The 18,342-nt window shown below is 36.4% G+C and overlaps 1 protein-coding gene across 1 annotated transcript in view; it reads left to right on the top strand.

Moving 5' to 3' along the window:
• arhgap32a (Rho GTPase activating protein 32a) overlaps positions 1-18,342 on the top strand; it is a 41,135-nt gene that overhangs the window by 236 nt on the left and 22,557 nt on the right. The window contains exons 2-5 of the mRNA XM_051665849.1: positions 6,585-6,702; positions 11,241-11,328; positions 11,418-11,512; positions 11,788-11,872. Of these exons, the coding sequence (XP_051521809.1) occupies positions 6,614-6,702; positions 11,241-11,328; positions 11,418-11,512; positions 11,788-11,872 (357 nt within the window). The 5' untranslated portion in view covers positions 6,585-6,613. The remainder of the gene's footprint in view (positions 1-6,584; positions 6,703-11,240; positions 11,329-11,417; positions 11,513-11,787; positions 11,873-18,342) is intronic.

The raw sequence follows: 18,342 nt of genomic DNA, 5'->3' as shown, positions 1-18,342 counted from the left end.
ATAATCTTTGTAATACATAAATGACTTAAATGCTGCAACTGCATTCATTTCACTACACTTATGTAGAGCTAGTTTCGGAGCCGCTATCTGTACCTCAGACAGCTCGATTAGAGATTTAAAAAAAAAAAGTCTTTTGAAGACTGACCGGAAGTGCTGAAGTCGCATACTGTTGCCCATGACAACAAAGAGCTTATTAGGTTTATTTTAAGGTCCACTTATTAACCTCTATATTAAACACACTAAACCCATACATTTACATAGAATAATATTTCCTGTCAATAAACCCTATTCCACAAGCATTCCTCTTCATATATACTAAACATGCAAGTTGACTGACTGATTCCTGGAGGATTTCAATACAATCTGTCGCTTAGCAACCACATCAATGTCCATTAGCTTCCACAGAATCCTATGCAGCAGTTGTACAGTATAAAATATGGCACATATCCTTAGCAACATGTCGTTATCAAAATATGGTGACAAGCATGTCCATTGACTTTTCAGTCATGAAAAAGAATTCAAAATCGTCAACAAACCTCATTTAAAACTAAAAGACATCATTCTATAACCTAACCTTTTATTAAATAATATGAAATGGTTTATATTGTTTTACACACACACACACACACACACACACACACATACACACATACACAGAGATTTTGCTGCTTCAGAAGGAAATTGGTACTTTAATTCATCAAAGTGGCATTCAACTGATCACAGTGTATAGTCAGGACATTACTGATGTAAAAAACAGCACCATCACTATTTGAAAAAAGTCATTTTTGATCAAATCTAGACAGGCCCCATTTCCAGCAGCCATCACTCCAACACCTTATCCTTGTGTAATCATGCTAAATTGCTAATTTGGTACTAGAAAATCACTTGCCATTATATCAAACAGTGCTGAAAGCTGTTTGATTCGATAAATGAAGCTTAACATCGTCTTTGTGTTTGTTTTTGAGTTGCCACAGTATCCAATAGACTGGCATGTCTTAAGGTCAATATTAGCTCAAAAATGGCAAAAAAGAAACAGCTTTCTCTAGAAACTCATCAGTCAATCATTGTTTTGAGGAATGAAAGCTATATAATGCTTGAAATTGCCAAAAAACTGAAGATCTCATATAAAGGTGTACGCTACAGTCTTCAATGACAAAGGACAACTGGTTCTAACAAGGACAGAAAGAGATGTGGAAGGCCAGATGTACAACTAAACAAGAGGATAAGTACATCAGAGATTATAGTTTGAGAAATAGATGCCTCACATGTCCTCAGCTGACAGCTTCATTGAATTCTACCTGCTCCACACCAGTATCATGTGCAACAGTAAAGAGAAGACTCAGGGGTGCAGGCCTTATGGGAAGAATTGCAAAGAAAAAGCCACTTTTCAAACAGAAAAACAAAAAGAAAGGGTTAGAGTGGGCGAAGAAACACAGACATTGGACAACAGATAATTGGAAAAGAGTGTTATGGATCTTAACCCCATTGAGCTTTTGTGGGATCAGCTAGACTGTAAGGTGCGTGAGAAGTGCCCAACAAGACAGCCACATCTATGGCAAGTGCTACAGGAAGCGTGGGGTGAAATATCACCTGAGTATCTGGACAAACTGACAGCTAGAATGCCAAGGATCTGCAAAGCTGTCATTGCTGCACGTGGAGGATTTTTTGATGAGAACTCTTTGAAGTAGTTTAAGAAGTTCTGAACATTTTTTTTCAAATTGTAATTTTTCACGTTATTAATGTCCTGACTATACATTGTGATCAGTTGAATGCCACTTTGGTGAATAAAAGTACCAATTTCCTTCCATAAGAGCAAAATCTGTAGATTATTCCAATATATATAAATGTATGTAAATATATATATATATATATATAATTTGACAACTGCCTGAAAAAACCCTTGACCCCTTCATCTGGTATACCACTATGACATTTACAGTCATTTGTGTGTTTATTTTTACTCATTTTGTTTTCTCAGGTCAAGCACTGCTGTAAGGCCTAACAAGTGTTAAAAAAAAAAAAGCTAAATAAATAAGTAATTAAAGGGATAGTACACCCCAAAAAAGAAAATTCTCTTATATTTACACACCCTCAAGCCATCCCAGAAGTGTATGATTTTTTTTTCTTCTGCAGAGGTCTTCTGTAGGTCCATAAAATGCAAGTGAACGGTGGCCAGGACTTTGAAGGTCCAAATATCACAAAGGCATAATAAAAGTAATCCATACGACTCCAGTGGTTAAATCCGTGTCTACGGAAGCGATCCAGTCAGTTTTGGGTAAGAACAAACCTGTACATCTTGCCATTGCAGTCTCTAGGCAGGATCATGATTTCAAGCTGGACTGCACTGAAGTGTAATCGACACTGAAATCATGATCGCCAAGGAGACTGCTATCAAGATTTATAGAGAAAAAGGAGTTCCATTATGGTCTGTTCTCACCCAAAACCGATTGGATCGCTTCCATAGACATGGATTTAACCACTGGCTGCTCAAATGTGCATACAGTGATTTTCCCACCATGTTGAAAATGTAAGGCTATTAATTTGCATTTTAGTTTAAATTATTTTCACATGGTTAATTAAAAAATGCCATTGGTGTTACATTGTTTAATGTTCATGTGAAAGATTTTTATTGAAAACAAAATTATGGTGTGATTTATTGATTTTAGTCTGATCAGTGGTGCATGTTTTGTGATGCTATTGACACTATCATAGAAAATGCATCTTTTAAGAGAATTGGTCACTGGTGTTACAACATTAGTTAAACAAAATTCAATAATACAATAAAGAACAACAGTCAAGTTGTCCTTTATGAATAAAAATAATGCCAAGATGTAAAATACATTTTTGAAACTGAATTGAAAATGTCAATGTCGGACAAACATTTTTTGAGAATGACCCTATAATTAAATACATTTTAGTCTATGCTTCAGCCACTTTTAGATATATGGTACCTACTTTCCATGAACAGGGTACAAAATAGGGCCTGAAAGGTTTTTTTTTTTTTTTTTTTTTTGAGGTTTTATTTGTGTGGTTTCATTGTTTTCTAGCTATGAATATTAAATAAACATAAACAACAGCCTAAATTGACATTGGTTGAGTAATGTTGTTCGGGGCGGGTCTAAACGGGTCGTTCTAAACAAACACAGGAATTTTTAAAGCACCACAGAGACACAGTGTTTACAGTATTTGAGAAAATTAACCTATGAATTGCTTACTTATAGTTGTGTCTGCTTATTAATCTGGGATAAGAGAAAGCATTTTAACACTGGAAAAAGTAACACTTCAGCTTTAAGGCTATATTCCTCATTAAAAATAATGTAAAAGTTACCAGAAGAATTACATCATCATTAGTTCACTTGTTGTGGCCATTTACAGTAAACCCATGTAAATTAATTTAGATGATCTCAAGGTGACGTTAACCCCTCTCAGGTGCCTGCATGCATGTATTGGGCTGTCTTTCCTGTCAGGGAGGGTTCACTTTGCTTAGTCAACATCAAACTTCCCTCTGTCAGCACTTTCGAGAATAGGACTGCAGTGTGAGAGTAATATTGTTTCATATTCATATAATTCTTCAGAACAAACTGTTCACATCTACCTGACATTCAATAACTAATAGGACAAAGTTCCTTATACATAAAATTCCTTTATTAAATAAACCTCTTGTCCAGTTTTAATGAGTTTTCCCTATTTGAGGTGGTGAAACACTGGCAGTGAGGGTGTGGTCCAATATTTCAGAGTTCCCTTTGTTTATACGTCATAGTTGAATTATTAATGGATTAGGCTATGATGGGTATTGTTAGTCTTATATAAGTCTTGTATTCATAACGGTAATGCACCATTGGGATTGTTTAAACATTCAGGTAGAAAGATTTGGCACACACAGTCCTTTCCAGTGATCTTTTGGTTCATTTGTATGTCAAGGTTCACAGTCACCCTTTAGCCAACTGATTTTAGCTTGAATTAAATAATACCAGCTTTATTGATTTAATAGTGATATTGTAGTGATAAATAATCACCCCATCCACAATGTCATTGCATTTGGGAGAATGAGGTAAGCTATAACACATTTTACTAAGGTAACACATTTTACTAAGGTAAGTGGTCCTCTAGGCAAGGAGAAGTAGAGGTAAAACTGATTTTTTTTTTTTTTTTTTTTTTAAGAAAGCATTTATAGAGCCATAAATATATGACTTTTCAAAAAAGAAAGGGGTCATGTGACACAGTTGCCAATGGTAGGGGTCATTCATAGCTAAATCTTTAGCTAATATAATTTACATGGTTGGTAACACTGTACAGTAAGGTTGCATTTGTTAACATAAGTTGACATTAGTTAATATGAATTAACAACTAACAACACTTCTTTTACAGCACTTATTAATCTTGCCTAATAATGCATTTTCAAAATGATAGATTGTATGCGCAAACATTAGTTAAAGGTGCCATGAGCGTTTTCTTTCTTTCTTTTTTTTTTTAAATGGAAAAGTATGCAAAAAATGTTCATACTCCCTGAAAGATATTAATGAAATAAGTGTCTTAAGATATCGCGCCTGTCTCTGTGACTGCACTGGACTCTGTAAACAGCAAATAAAAATGTGTCCGCGGACAATGACGCTTTCGACCTGTCAATCATTTTGCGTGTTCTCATTGTATTGTAGTAGTAGCAAATTATTGAGATTTTCTGCCATTTTTAAGCCATGTTGGTCATAACAGTTGTCAGTTGAGGGCGCTATTTTGCTGCTGTTGTTTTAGACAACCGTTTCTGAAAGATCTCGGTCTCAAAGCTCATTTCTTTGGAGTACTGGGTTTTGGAAAGAGGGGGCGTGGATAATTCAACGGCTCAGTCTCGTGGAAGTAGAACGGCTAAATTCGCTTACAGCACCTTTAATGCACTATGAACTAACATGAATTAACAATGAACAATTGTATTTTCTAGGGCTCGGTAAAAATATAGATTTTTCCGATGAATTTGGATCTTCGTTTGAACGATCTCGATATCTATTCTTAAATCTCCAGATCGACCTTTCACTTTATGTGGCAACCCTCTATAATGCAAGTAAATCACTCAGATATGCACCAAATCTTGCAATATACAACTTAAAACTGGCTGGTAAATGTTCAGATTTCACTCACCATTGACTGTGTAGTATAAAGGAGAAGTACTTATTAGCACTGTGTGTTGAGAGTAAAAGTTTGGTTTAACTTGTTCTGTGTGTCCAAAGAAGAGATCCACAGATCCATGTCTTTGAATGATGTCTCTTTTCATATCCTTTTCTGTTCTTTACAGTCAGTTGTTGATTAACAACAACAACAACAAAAAAGAAAGATTGAATTGTAATTGCACATGGGTTAGCTTAAAAAAACATGCACAACCTCTCTCTCGTTATATGTGCTCATGTCTGATGTCGGTAGTCTTAAAGAGACAGTACAAATTTAGCACATGTACTACATATCAATGTAAATACTTGTAATTATGCAAACAATAAACATGTAGCAAAAATATATATGCAACATAATATATGCAATTTGCAAAACATTAATTGATGGAATAGACTGAATTAGAAAATCTTTCAAAAGTTAAATGTGACCACTCTAATGAATAACTAATGATAAAATATAATTTGTAGAATTAATATATACTTTCGAATTGTACCTAGAAGGGTTGGCTAAAAGGTTCCTTTATAATTAAGAGCATTAGCTGAGAGAGAGATTTTTTTTTAATATGTAATCAAAATGGACATTGTAACAGAAATGTACCCATATGAATCATTATTGAATTGAGATCTGAATCGAATCAAATCGAGGGCTTTTGAATCGGAATCGAATCAGGAAATCTGTATCAATACCCAGCCCTAATATTTTGATACATTTAATTAACTAACATCAATAAATACTGGAAAAAATATGTTGTTCACTGTTAGTTCATTATACCTAATGCATTTACTAATGTTAACAAGTTGAACCTTATTGTAAAGTGTTACCACATGGTTATATATATGTGTGTGTGTGTGTGTGTGTGTGTGATATATATATATATATATATATATATATATATATATATATATATATATATATATATTAGCAATTCACAAACATGTACTGTATGATATATCTATTAGACCTTGATAAGTTTGCTTTAACATTAAAATTAATTAACATCTGCCATGCATAAAATTAATTTTGACAGATTTAGCATAAAAAAAATCATGATTCTCATGTGTATCTCTCAATCACAGGCAGCATTATATGATCAGACCTTTCTAAATGGTGACATGACAAAATAGTGCACAGTTTTCTAGATTAAATGAGTTACACAGCTCACACACTGACACATCCCAGTCTCTCATACATAACACGTTATATTATTACAGACATAAGACAATAATTCAAATAGCTTCTGCATATCGGTTATTGTCATGAAACACAAACAATAAATAGTGAAGGTTTAGATATTGATGCAATGCCAGTATGCATGACATACATGTGCATACCACAGCTCAGAGCGTGTTAACGGGCCTTTATCCTTTGCCAAGGTTGGAGCTTTATCTTAAAGTGAAGCCCGTTCTCTTCCCTCCCTCCCCTCACAGACAGGCAGCTGTTGCAGTGATTCAGTATCATGGAGGCATGCAGCGGGACTGTAGCAGCGACAAACGGCATAGCTTCAGCACCCCTGACAGACACATGCAGCTATGATCCCTGTGAAGGGTGAGTAACAGCCTGCATACTTTGCCTCTCGCCTCCTGCCGTATCTCTCTATTTGCTTTGACTGCAGATGCAGTGTGGGATTACGATTAGTTATGCTGTGTAATGTGTGTCTGCATGTTTGTGTCTCTTTTTCAAGGTTAGGTGAGGCGTTTTCCCCATAATTGACTGAATTGCTGCATAAACAGGCATAGTGCATGTACACTGTGGTGGTTTTGCACGCACAAGCATTTTGTATGTCATGTGATTGCACACCTTATTCTGTTTCTGAGACAGCAGATTTCAACTGCGCTGTACGCAGCAGATGTGAATTTGTCTCCTGAGGACTTAGAGTAGATTATAGTGGTGATCTGTGTGCAACTGGTGCCATACAGAGATGATAACAAGGGCAGTAGTGTAATCAATTAACTGTGATGGGTTTTACCGCCCTCTGAGCTGAAACAGGCACAGTTTAGTGTAATTTGTTATTTGGAATTCCCTATCCTGCCTTTTACGTACAATTATGTTGGATCTGTGACTTTTAAAGGTGCAGTGTTTAAGTTCAGTGTCACTACGTTAACCAAATGAAAATAATGACTGTTCTCATACAGGTTCCTGAAAACTCCCACCATCTGCCATTGTTGAGCCATACCTAGTTTGCCTAAATTGAAAATTCTGTTACCATTTACTCACCCTCATGTCATTCAAAAGGAGAATGACTTTCTCTCTTCCATGGAACACAATCTACTCTTTTTCTTTTTCTTCTTTTTCTTCTTCCATTACAATAAAAGTCAAAGGGGCTGTCAGTCCCTAAAATTCTAATAAAAACCGCCTTTTATGTTCCATAAAAGGATTTGGAACAACATCAAATGATGGTGAGTAAATGATGAAAGAATTATTTATTTTTTTTGGGTGAGAATATAGCTTAATCTAATCTAATACTGAAAATCCCTAAAACTATAATATAATATAATATAGAAAACATAGACCAAAAATGACAAATAGCGCAGAATTAGGCCAATAATAGGTATATGTTCAATGACATGGAAATAAAATATTACGACTTTACAGCCACTTTTTTTTTAAATGCTTGTCTGCTGCCACAATATATGTATTTGATGTAATGTATTTGAATTATTTGCATTATAATATTTATTAAGTATTATTATTATGTTTATAATTATTAAAATGGATATATACAAAAATATTCTTTATTTGGGCACTTTCTCAGTAAATATTGATATGTGATAATATAATATAATATAATATTTGGAATTCATTAATCTGTCTTTTACAGTAAATACCATTATGTAGCATCTGTGACTTTAAAACGGCAGTAAACATTTACTTCTTTCTTTCATGGATTATCGTTCCATCTTATGTTGGTCTAATCTCATTTTGGAAGGGGGAATGTGGGATTTTCTGAAAAAAACAAAAACAAAAAAAAAACACTGACTCTGTCTTTTGTCTGCTGAATGAATCGCCTAAACTCTGACCTTTCATTCCGGCTTTTATTCCCATTCCAAAAGGCCTCTCAATCCTTAAAGCTGTTCCAGCTCACCTTTCCTTACCCCAGGAGCGCCTCATATTTCAAGTTACGATTTAGCCCTTTTCTTTGTTACTTAGTGTGGTTTCGTTGTCACTGACTGACTGATTGAAACGATAGCCTTGTTCACCACAAAACCAACAATAGTCTGCATTCTAGGACTGCTGATCATATCTTCTACAATGTCTCCTTGTTTCGGCCCTCTTGGCCATGTTCTCAACTGGTTAATGCCCTGGAGTTTATCCAAAAATGGTTGGATAGTTTTCAAATGAAGTAGAAATGAAATGTGAGCATTTACTTTGAGAAACGAGTCTTTCTAAATATTTGAAACATTTAGTATTATTCATTATAACTGGGATGTAGTCCGAGTTCTTGCAAAGAAGGTAGTGTACTTGCTTGTGACTTTTCTAAGTGCTGTTAGCTCATAGAGGTTCTGGTTCGAATCCAGTCTGGGTCATGTCCCGATCCCGATCCCTTTCCCTTTCCCCATCTCTCTCCATCACTTTCCTGTCTGCCTTTATTGAGCACAAAATTCTGGTTCTAGAAGTAAAAATTCTATTGATTTTTAACTATTTTTTACAAGTTTGTAACAAAGTTAAAGGCTAAACCTTGAAAAACAGACCTACTGTGAGTTTGGAGGTTGTTTATCGATGGTATATGCTTCTGTTGAAGCATCAGTCCATGTTATTTCAAGTTTATTAAAGCAAAATCATGTATAATAGTAGAATTCCACTCACAAAATACAACCCCAATTCCGAAAAAGTTGGGACAGTATGAAAAATGCTAACACTTTTTCGGAATTGGGGTTGTTCTTATAAATATGTACATATCTGAATATTTTGCAGTAAAATGAAAAGTATAGAAACAATATATTAACAACTTTAATTGTTTACATTTTTTTACCGTCGTCTTTTCGTCCGATTTTCAAATGCTTTTTTGCTTCAAATCAAAGTTTGTAATGTTGATTTTCACCTCAGATCTGGTTGACTTGGTTCAAAGATTAGAACTCTTTTATAAATTATTTTATAAAATCCTTACAGAAAGAAATTAATGGGAAAATACAGTACTTCCATAACCAAGACTTATAAAAATGTGATTGGGTGCTGTTGCACTCTATTGTCCTCTAAAATAAAGGCTAAAAAGACCAAAAGTAAAAAACAATTTAAAAATAAAACATGTGAAGTGTTATTTTCTCACAGAATAGGTTTATCTGATTTATTGCAATACTATTTTAGCTACTACTTGTCCTAAATATCTTCGTGAACATTCTAAAGACATTATGTAAGGTTCAGAACCCCCATGAACAAATCTGATTTTGTTATTTTCCTTAACATGCTTTTGCCTGTATGCTAGAAGGAACACATTGAAAATGCATTTGAGATGGCATGTGCTTTGTTGAGCTGGTTTACTCTTATGTTACTGACACAGCCTGGCCTTGATCAAACCTGAAGCTGGTTGGTTGGTTATCACCTCTCTCTCAGGTCATGAGTTCAGTGCAATGAACGGTGCCTCTCAGCTTTGTTAGATTATTGCCCAGATGTCCTACTTGATTAGGGAGTAAGACCTATCAGGAGCATTGACTGGGGCAGTAGGAGGTCAATTTGTCCATCCTTTGTCACTTTAACACAAATTGTTATCATAATGTCAGAACAGTTATATTAAGTTACATCATATACAGTACAGGTCATACAGGTTTGGAACGACATGAGGGTGAGTAAATGATGACAGATTTTTTTGTGTGTGTGTGTGTCGACAGTGCCTTTTTAGAGTCTAGTGTAGGTATTTCAGTGGAATTGTTGTCAATGTGATAATGATGTGATGCAGAGTTACAGTATATGATAATATGTGATGCTGTGATATAGGGCTGGGCGATATGACGATACGTATCGTGGCGACGATTTAAAGTGTCAATCGATAGAGATTTTGCTATGTCTTGTATATTGCGATACGTAAATATCCATGTGCGTATCTATCAGGCAGGGCTTCATGTCAGAAAATTGAAGAAACGTGTACGTTTTTTCCTGCACTGAAAATTTCGGCAAATTCAATGACGTTCATCTTTATAAGCGCTAAATATATTTCTCATTTTCTCATGAGCATCTGTTTTTCAAGTGAGTGTTGCGCACACTATCTCCGGAGCTCGCAAGTGCGCACAAGACCAGCAGGCTTCCCGATATTTGTGCCCCAGAGATAGGACAGTGCAGAGCAGGATCCCGCTACTCAATCCGGCTTCTCTCGATATTGCGGGGCAGACCACAATACTTACATGACCCATTTGTGTTATACTGAGTTTTTTTTTTTTTTTTTTACATTAAAGCGATATGGAGGAATTCAAAAATCTCAAATGTCTAGACGGCCCGACATTCTAGCCACCTCTGATGAGGAAAACGGCTACAACACTGTGTCATGTGCCAGAAGGGAGTTTAAATGAAAAATCGTCTCCCTTACTAAAATTCTATTCAATGATGTTTGATATTAGGAAACAAATCAACCATGTTTGCCTTCAGATATTCGTATATTCTCCATAGAGATGACTTAAATAATGAAGAGCCTAATGAAGTGTTTTTTTAACTTATATATTATTTTCTTTGTTGCATTGCTTTGAGAAGATGAGTTTCTTGAGGGAAGTTTATAATAATAATCATTTTGGTCAACAACATATCAGACTGAATTGTGGCATAAAGTGAAATTTAGCATTATGGTAAGGTTGATTTAAAACTAAATGGAATGTTTGTTTGTTTTTACTTTGACTATGTTTGTCAAGTTACAAATAAAAAGAATGCTATATAAGGAAGCAGTTTTCATTTATAAAGTATTTAATTCACTGACTGAATTATCCAAAAATCGACATTACAATATGGTTATTTAATATAAACCGATTTTTCGTTATCATGGTATAAAATTATTAATATCGTGATATAAGATTTTGTTCATATCGCCCACCCCTACTTTGATATGATGCAGAAGTATGTATGTTACGGCAGAAGTATATCTCTCTGATTCTCTCCTCTTTAAGGCCCCACCCAGAGGAGGATGAGGGGGATGATGACAGGAGCTTGCAGCCAGCACAGACTGCAGGCTGGGAAGACGCCATTGCTGTTATGGTGTGTCTGAGCACTGGCTTACTATAGATCATGCTTCATGTGTTAAGAGTGTTGTGTAATCAGCTGTGTGTGTACATTTGTACATGCAGGAACAGGGAGCATCGGTGGTCACTGATCTGCCTGCAGAGTCTTCTCTGTGTTCATGCACCAGCACAGCCAGTATGAAGGTCAAAAACATCAAAAAGTAAGTGCTTGTACATGGAAAGAATAGTTCATATAAAAATGACAATTCTGTTTCAGACCCTTATGACTTTCTTTTTTCCATGGAGCACAAAAGTGATGTTAGTCTTAATCAACTTTTACTTTCATTGCATCTTTTTTTAATATAATGAAAGTGAATAATTTTCATGTCTAGGTGAACTATCCCTTTAAAGGAAAGGTTTCTATTGAGTTTTCTTTGTCTTTTTCTATCTCTCAGACATACGGAGCTAAATGCTAATTAGTTCTTTTATTTCGCAGACTGTCCTTTACCAAAGGCCATTTTCCCAGGCTTGCAGAATGTGCTCACTTCCACTATGAGAATGTTGACTTTGGCTCTGTTCAGGTGAGGGTTTTACATTAAATGAAGTCCTGCTGAAGACCATGTTCACCCATGTTTGAAGGGAATGTGTTAATTAGACTCTTGGCTGTGGTCTTAGTTTGGCTTGTTGCATATTATCAGTCATGTTGAAATTAAGGCTGTGATTTACTTTACAAACAATTGTCTTTGGGCCTTGTAAGGACAATTGCTACCCTACAACATCTTAAAACTGAAAAGCATCTTGCCTAGCTGCTTTTATTTCATCATCACTGTTTCTCATCCCCAGACTGTCAGATTAATACATATGTTGTGCATTAACATTGTTTATTTCTTCAGAATGATAGCAATATCTGTTAACTGACGGCTCTACTAGAACTTCTCAAACTTGAGAAATTTGTTAAAGGGACCATATTCTAAACTTTTAATGATAATCTGTTTTTTAAATCTACTTTTTAATTTTTCCCTGAAGTCCACTTAAAATGTTAGTCAAGGCTTCTTGCACCAAAAACAGTTTTTCTACCCTCTCTGGTACTTTTTAAACAGTCTATTTTTGCTACTGTTCTGTTAAGACATCTGTATGTAAATTACATACATTTAGCTTATGATTAGCTAACCTCTTCGTATGTGTATACAACCGGCGTAGTTCACAAAGTAACTCATCAAGACAGGCCAAGTTGCTGAAAACTGAATATGCATTAATATTTAAATGTGGGTGGTCATATGTAAAGAAATATACCAGGTTCAATACCACTTAAGCTCAGTCGACAGCATTTGTAGCATAATGTTGATTACTGCAAAAAATAATTTCGACCAGTCCATCCTTTTTTTTCTTTTTTTTTTTCTCCCCCTTTCTTCCTAATTTGGAATGCCCAATTCCCAGTGCTCTCTAAGTCCTCATGGTGGCATAGTGACTCGCCTCAGTCAGGGTGGCAGAGGACGAATCTCAGTTGCCTCCACGTCTGAGACCGTCAATCTGCGCATTACCGCGTTACCGGGGAGACATAGCGTGTGTGGAGGCTTCACGCTATTCTCCGCGGAATCCACGTACAACTCACCACGCGCCCCACCAAGAACGAGAACCACATTATAGCGACCACGAGGAGGTTGCCCCATGTGACACTACCCTCCCTAGCAACCGGGCCAATTTGGTTGCTTAGGAGACCTGGCTGGAGTCACTCAGCATGCCATGGATTCGAACTCGCGACTCCAGGGGTGGTAGTCAGCGTCTTTACTCGCTGAGCTACCCAGGCCCCCCAGTCCCTCCTTTTCTTGAAAAAAAAAGCAAAAGTCGAGGTTACTGTGAGGCACACTTACAATGGAATTAAATGGGGCCAATTTTTGGAGGGTTTAAAGGCAGAAATTTGAAGCTAATAATTTGATAAAAGCACTTACATTAGTTCTTCTGTTAAAATGTATGTATTAGGGTTTACAACATTGCAGTGTCATTGCAATGAAGTTGTAAAATTGGATATAACTTTATACCGAAAAGGTTAGTAAACGATTTTATCACACTAAAATCATGCTAACACGCATATTGTTTACGTCATGTGGCTATATTTTAGAAACATTAGTATTTTGATGTTTATGGATTGGCCCCATTTACCTCCATTGTAAGTGCCTCACTGTAACCTAGATTTAAAAAAAAAAAATGTATTATCAACATTTCATGGTTTTGATGTCATAACCACGACAATTTCTGAATTATGCTTTTTTGCAGCTTAGTTTCCAAAGATGGGCTGGGTGGACTGGCGAGGGGGCTTTACGTTGTGAATATTAGAGTATATCTATCAAAAACAAGCAAGGAAAATCCTGTTTTCCATAGCGTGTCCCCTTTAAAGGTGCACTCAGTAATTTATTCCTCATTAAAAAAGTTGTATCAGTAATTATAAAAGCTGTTTAATCTTATTTCATTTGAAGTTATTTGTTGTTGTTGTTGTTTTTATTGTTGTAACAGTCAGTGTCAGGCCCAGTACTTTATATAAGCCAGATTTTGTGTTTTACTGTTTGAGTTCCAGCAGAGAGCAGCAGATATCGTTCTCTTTTAAATAACACAGCGCCCCTTTTCACTCTATTATTCTCTGAAAACTCCCCCTGGAGCAGAGAGTTGGTTTCTATGTAAACTGAGCAGGGTATGGTGTCCTAGCTGAGAAACAGGAAGTTGGTGCCTCCATTATCCTGTGTGTTTCACATCTCAAGGTCACAGAGACTTCTGAGTGATTCCTGCAATGTGCTTTAAGTTACCATTCAATCTCCTGTGTGTGCCACACTAACACATAGAGGCTGGGGGGCTGGAGGAGTCTAGATTCAGGCTTGTATTGAAATACAGCTACTTTCCCACCACAAACATGGCAATTAAATAACAATTTTGGTGTTTATGAAGGCTGTTCCTCTCCATTACCTCTTCTCTATTGTTATTTTCAAAGCACATACTAGTGGGACAATACTATATCAATGAAGACGTATCAGATAGCAGCAATTTCATGCCACAGTGCCAATACAAAAGCCTTGTCTGTCCGGTGTGCGCTTATGTGATCTAATCTCATTCTATACAAATATTAATACTGCAGAGCTAAATATAGTGTTGCATGTTTAAGGGTAGATGGGACATGCAAGCAGGGTTGTGCCAGGGTTGGCTGCCTTTCAGTTCATGAGTTTGAATTTGAATTGAATTGGCCACACCCCAAATTGGAATTGATTTGGAATGACAGGAAAAGAATTTACTGAATTGCAATAAAAATGTTTTTAAAAAAATCACAGTCACACATTAGAGGAATTTCATATTTATGGGGAGGCCTAATTCATATTGAAAATTGAATGTATTAGTAAAATTACACTTAGACTATAGCAGTTATTTGCATTTCATTCTATTTTAATTCTACTTAATTTAATTTTAAAACCTGCTTAATGTTTTGCTTAAGGCATTCTTGCGCTTTAAAAATCTAGACGCAGTGCAACGAATAGAGCAGAACGCAGGCGTTTCAAGACAAGTTTTTAACATTTGGAGTTCTGTTTTTTTTGTTGTTGCGCGACATGCTAAATAAATGGTGAGTGTGACGAGGAGGAGGGCGTGGCCGAGCCGTGATGGAGCACGGCCGGCACTGAATCAGCTGATTAGCGGGAGAGCAAGATAAAGTTTCTCATTAAAACTTTGTTTACTGTTCAGCCGGTTCCCGCCTCCTCCTTGCCCATCCGTATACTGGTACAGTGGGACATGGTGCAGTGGTCAAAACGCTAGTCTATAGAGCATGTTTACATAGAAAAACAATTCAAAAACATCGCGGTCAGATGCAAAAACACATCCAATGTTAACCACCCCTAAGTGCCCCCTAGGATACACGACTGGTTCTGTCTTATGCAATGACATTCATGCATTTTTAAGTGTGGCTTTAGTGTTTAAATACTTTTTGGGCCACTGTAGAATCATTTCCTGTTTTTTAGTATGTGGTGGGTTCTAGAGTAGAGTATTGGGTTAACATCCATTCTGTTGCATCTTCATGCAGTCCTTTGTTGCATTTCAAAAGGTGCTGTGGATGTTCCACATTCCTTGGCTCAGGTTTACAGAGGAGCCTTTAGTATCTGAGCCTCAACCTTACTAGGGAAAAGAGAGGTAGAGAGAGATGGAGGAGATACTGAGCCAAATGCAGGGAAGCAGTAATAAGCCTTTACTGATATGAGACCAGTAGCACCTCCACCTCCATATGAACAGCTGTTTGGAACATTGATTAACTCGCTATCTCCTCAGCTATAAATCCTCTCAGACAGGGGAGGGCTTCCCCACTCTTCACCATTTTATTAGAATGGATCCAAATCGTGCAGGTTTTGGAAGGTTATATAAACACTGCTGACCTGTGAGGGTGTTGGGTCAGTGTAAGGGATTTTCTATTCTCCTTGTATATCCTGTGTTATCTGAACTTGATCCACATAGACAATGCATCATGGCATCTATAAGGTCTGTTTACACTGCACATGAAAGCAATGCATATTTATTGTGGTGCCCGTATTCACAGGTTACTGTATTTACACAGGTTACTGTAATTCCTACTGAACACTATAATGAAAAATTCATTATAAACTTAATGCAAGTTGGCTTGATGTAAGTTAAACACAGTGACAAACACTAACAGCACTTTTTATTCAGCAAATCTGACTGAATCCACATGATTTAATCAGTTTATAGCTACACTTTGTGGTGTGGGTTCTATTCTGTGTAGATTATTTACCATTTGGATGTAAATGTGAACCTCATGTGAATTTGATTTCATGACGATCAAGTTTGTAATAACAATCAATGTCCAGTAAGGCTGTCATCCGTATGTAAAATTTGAACTTTTCACTGATATTTTACAAAAATTCAATTATATTCTAATTTGAAAGACATTTCAGATGGGGGGAAATCTACTAGACATGTGATTTGTAAATCACGGTTCTATATTAACTTAGTGTTGCACAGTAGCCTATACCTGTGCCAAAGTACTACCATGGACTCAATCTTCATAATACCAACGGTACCACAGTGTTTTTAATTCAAAATACAGTATCTATGTACCCAATGCTAATGCGGCCGCATTCTGTTTTATTCATTGCACTGCATCTGTTTTAGCCAAAGAATGTAAGTCATCATCAGTGCTTGTCACACATCCAAAATTAAAGCATTTTTGAATTGTAATGTTAAATTTAACAAATATTAGAATTTCGAATTTTAATTTGACTTCCTTAATGTCCAACTCCTGAAAACAATGTATAATTTATGGCTGTTATTAAGAGAAAAAATCAATGTAGTAACCCCCCCCCCCCCCCCCCACCAAATCACATTATTTTCTGTATATTGAGCTACAGATTTGTTGCACTGCAGAAATGCTGTCAGTTTGAAAGCACAATGTTAGCCCACAGTTACACTATTCTTTGCTTACACACTGCTTATGCATGCAGTGTGAAATGGGCCTAATGCTTCAAGATGGCATTACCAAAAACCCATATTCAAGAGTCTTGTAGAATGTGTTTTGATTGGATCGAGATCCAGGATCTGCATTATGAAGGACTCTAGGTCATTGCTGGATTAATGGACTCTAGGTCATATTTTTGCCTGAAGTGGGACCTGATTAATTTCTGAACTTCTAGGATTTAGTCTCATTTCAAAGATGGACAATAAGCCTGCAGTTCATCTTTGCACGTAGTGTAAATGGCAGTACATGTAATTGGATTGCTGAGAAACCTCATGTAATTTATGGCACTGTAGCCCCAGCCAGCAAGGACAGAGGAGGAGAAAGGTCAACACATGATCACTGGGTTCCTCCTAGCTTTTATGTAACTTGAGGAATTTCCTCGTGGATTATTGCTACCTCTTTCCAAAAAAACCTTATGCTGTAATTTATTACACAAGTGGAATTTTAATCCTTGGATTTTATGGCATAAACCATCAGTTTAGTCCTGGTGTGGCCATTGACCTTTTTACTCAACGTTTCATCTCAAGCCTGTACAGTAGATGCAAATAGCTCTACAGACCAGCTGCAGCAAATTCTGAAGAAATGTTCTTATGTCTTTTATTCAATATTACTCTAAGATTTGACTTGGTTGTTGTACAAGATTTTTTCAAAGATTCAGCCAAAGAAAAACCTTCAGCATTCTTTGCCAAGAGGAATTTTCCAAACCAGTGGTTTAGAATGAGCCTGTCATGTTAGGTTATAGAGGTCTGGGTGGAGAGTTTGCACGTCAGCATTTAAGTTTTTAGACCGCATGAAATCAAAATTGAAGTTTTGTTCAGTTTACAGTAGTTTAGTTTAATTTACTTTAGCAGATATATTAATTTAAAATGTACATTCTTTCTCTTCCCAGAAAATGGACCAAAAATATTTGACTCCTGTATACAAATATTTGCCCCTCTTGAATGAGAGCATTTACCACACCAACTAGCAATAATAAGTTGCAAATGATGGTATAGTTGTGTGTCAAATGCTGCCTTCATGTCCTCCTGGGTAGTTCCTACTTACAAATTCAGAAATCATAATTACATTGTGCAAAGTGATTTTAGTCTGAATAAAATGGGCATGTTGGGCAATCTCATATTTCTTTCTCCCTTTTAAACTTCCCAACTAAGACAGGAATCTTTTTAGCGCTAGTGCAACAAAATGTAAAAAATATGTAATGAATGCCTTATCTATGTACTTTCTCATTCCCGTGCTGCCATCAGTCATGAAAGCTCTCAGAGTAATTTTAATGTGTTATAATGGATATAAGTTGGAAGGTTTGGTCTTGGTGGACTCAATCTGTTTATGCTGCTGCTGCAGAGCAAGTACAAAGACTTGCTACTGCTAAAACATATACAGACACACTGTGTTTAGCATTTAAGACATGCTGCTGCTGCACAATTAGACATACATAAGACTTGCTGCTTTGAGCATGTAGGAAATGCTGCTGCTGGACAATTAGACATACATACAATCCCCTTGAAACAGATTTAGAGAGGTGATGCTGGGGAGGAGGAGGGTTTCAGAGAG

Source organism: Myxocyprinus asiaticus, chromosome 31 (assembly GCF_019703515.2).
Source record: "Myxocyprinus asiaticus isolate MX2 ecotype Aquarium Trade chromosome 31, UBuf_Myxa_2, whole genome shotgun sequence".
Classification (NCBI taxonomy): domain Eukaryota; kingdom Metazoa; phylum Chordata; class Actinopteri; order Cypriniformes; family Catostomidae; genus Myxocyprinus; species Myxocyprinus asiaticus.
The sequence above is the reverse complement of the archived record's forward strand: the minus strand, read 5'-3'. Positions and strand labels throughout refer to the sequence as shown.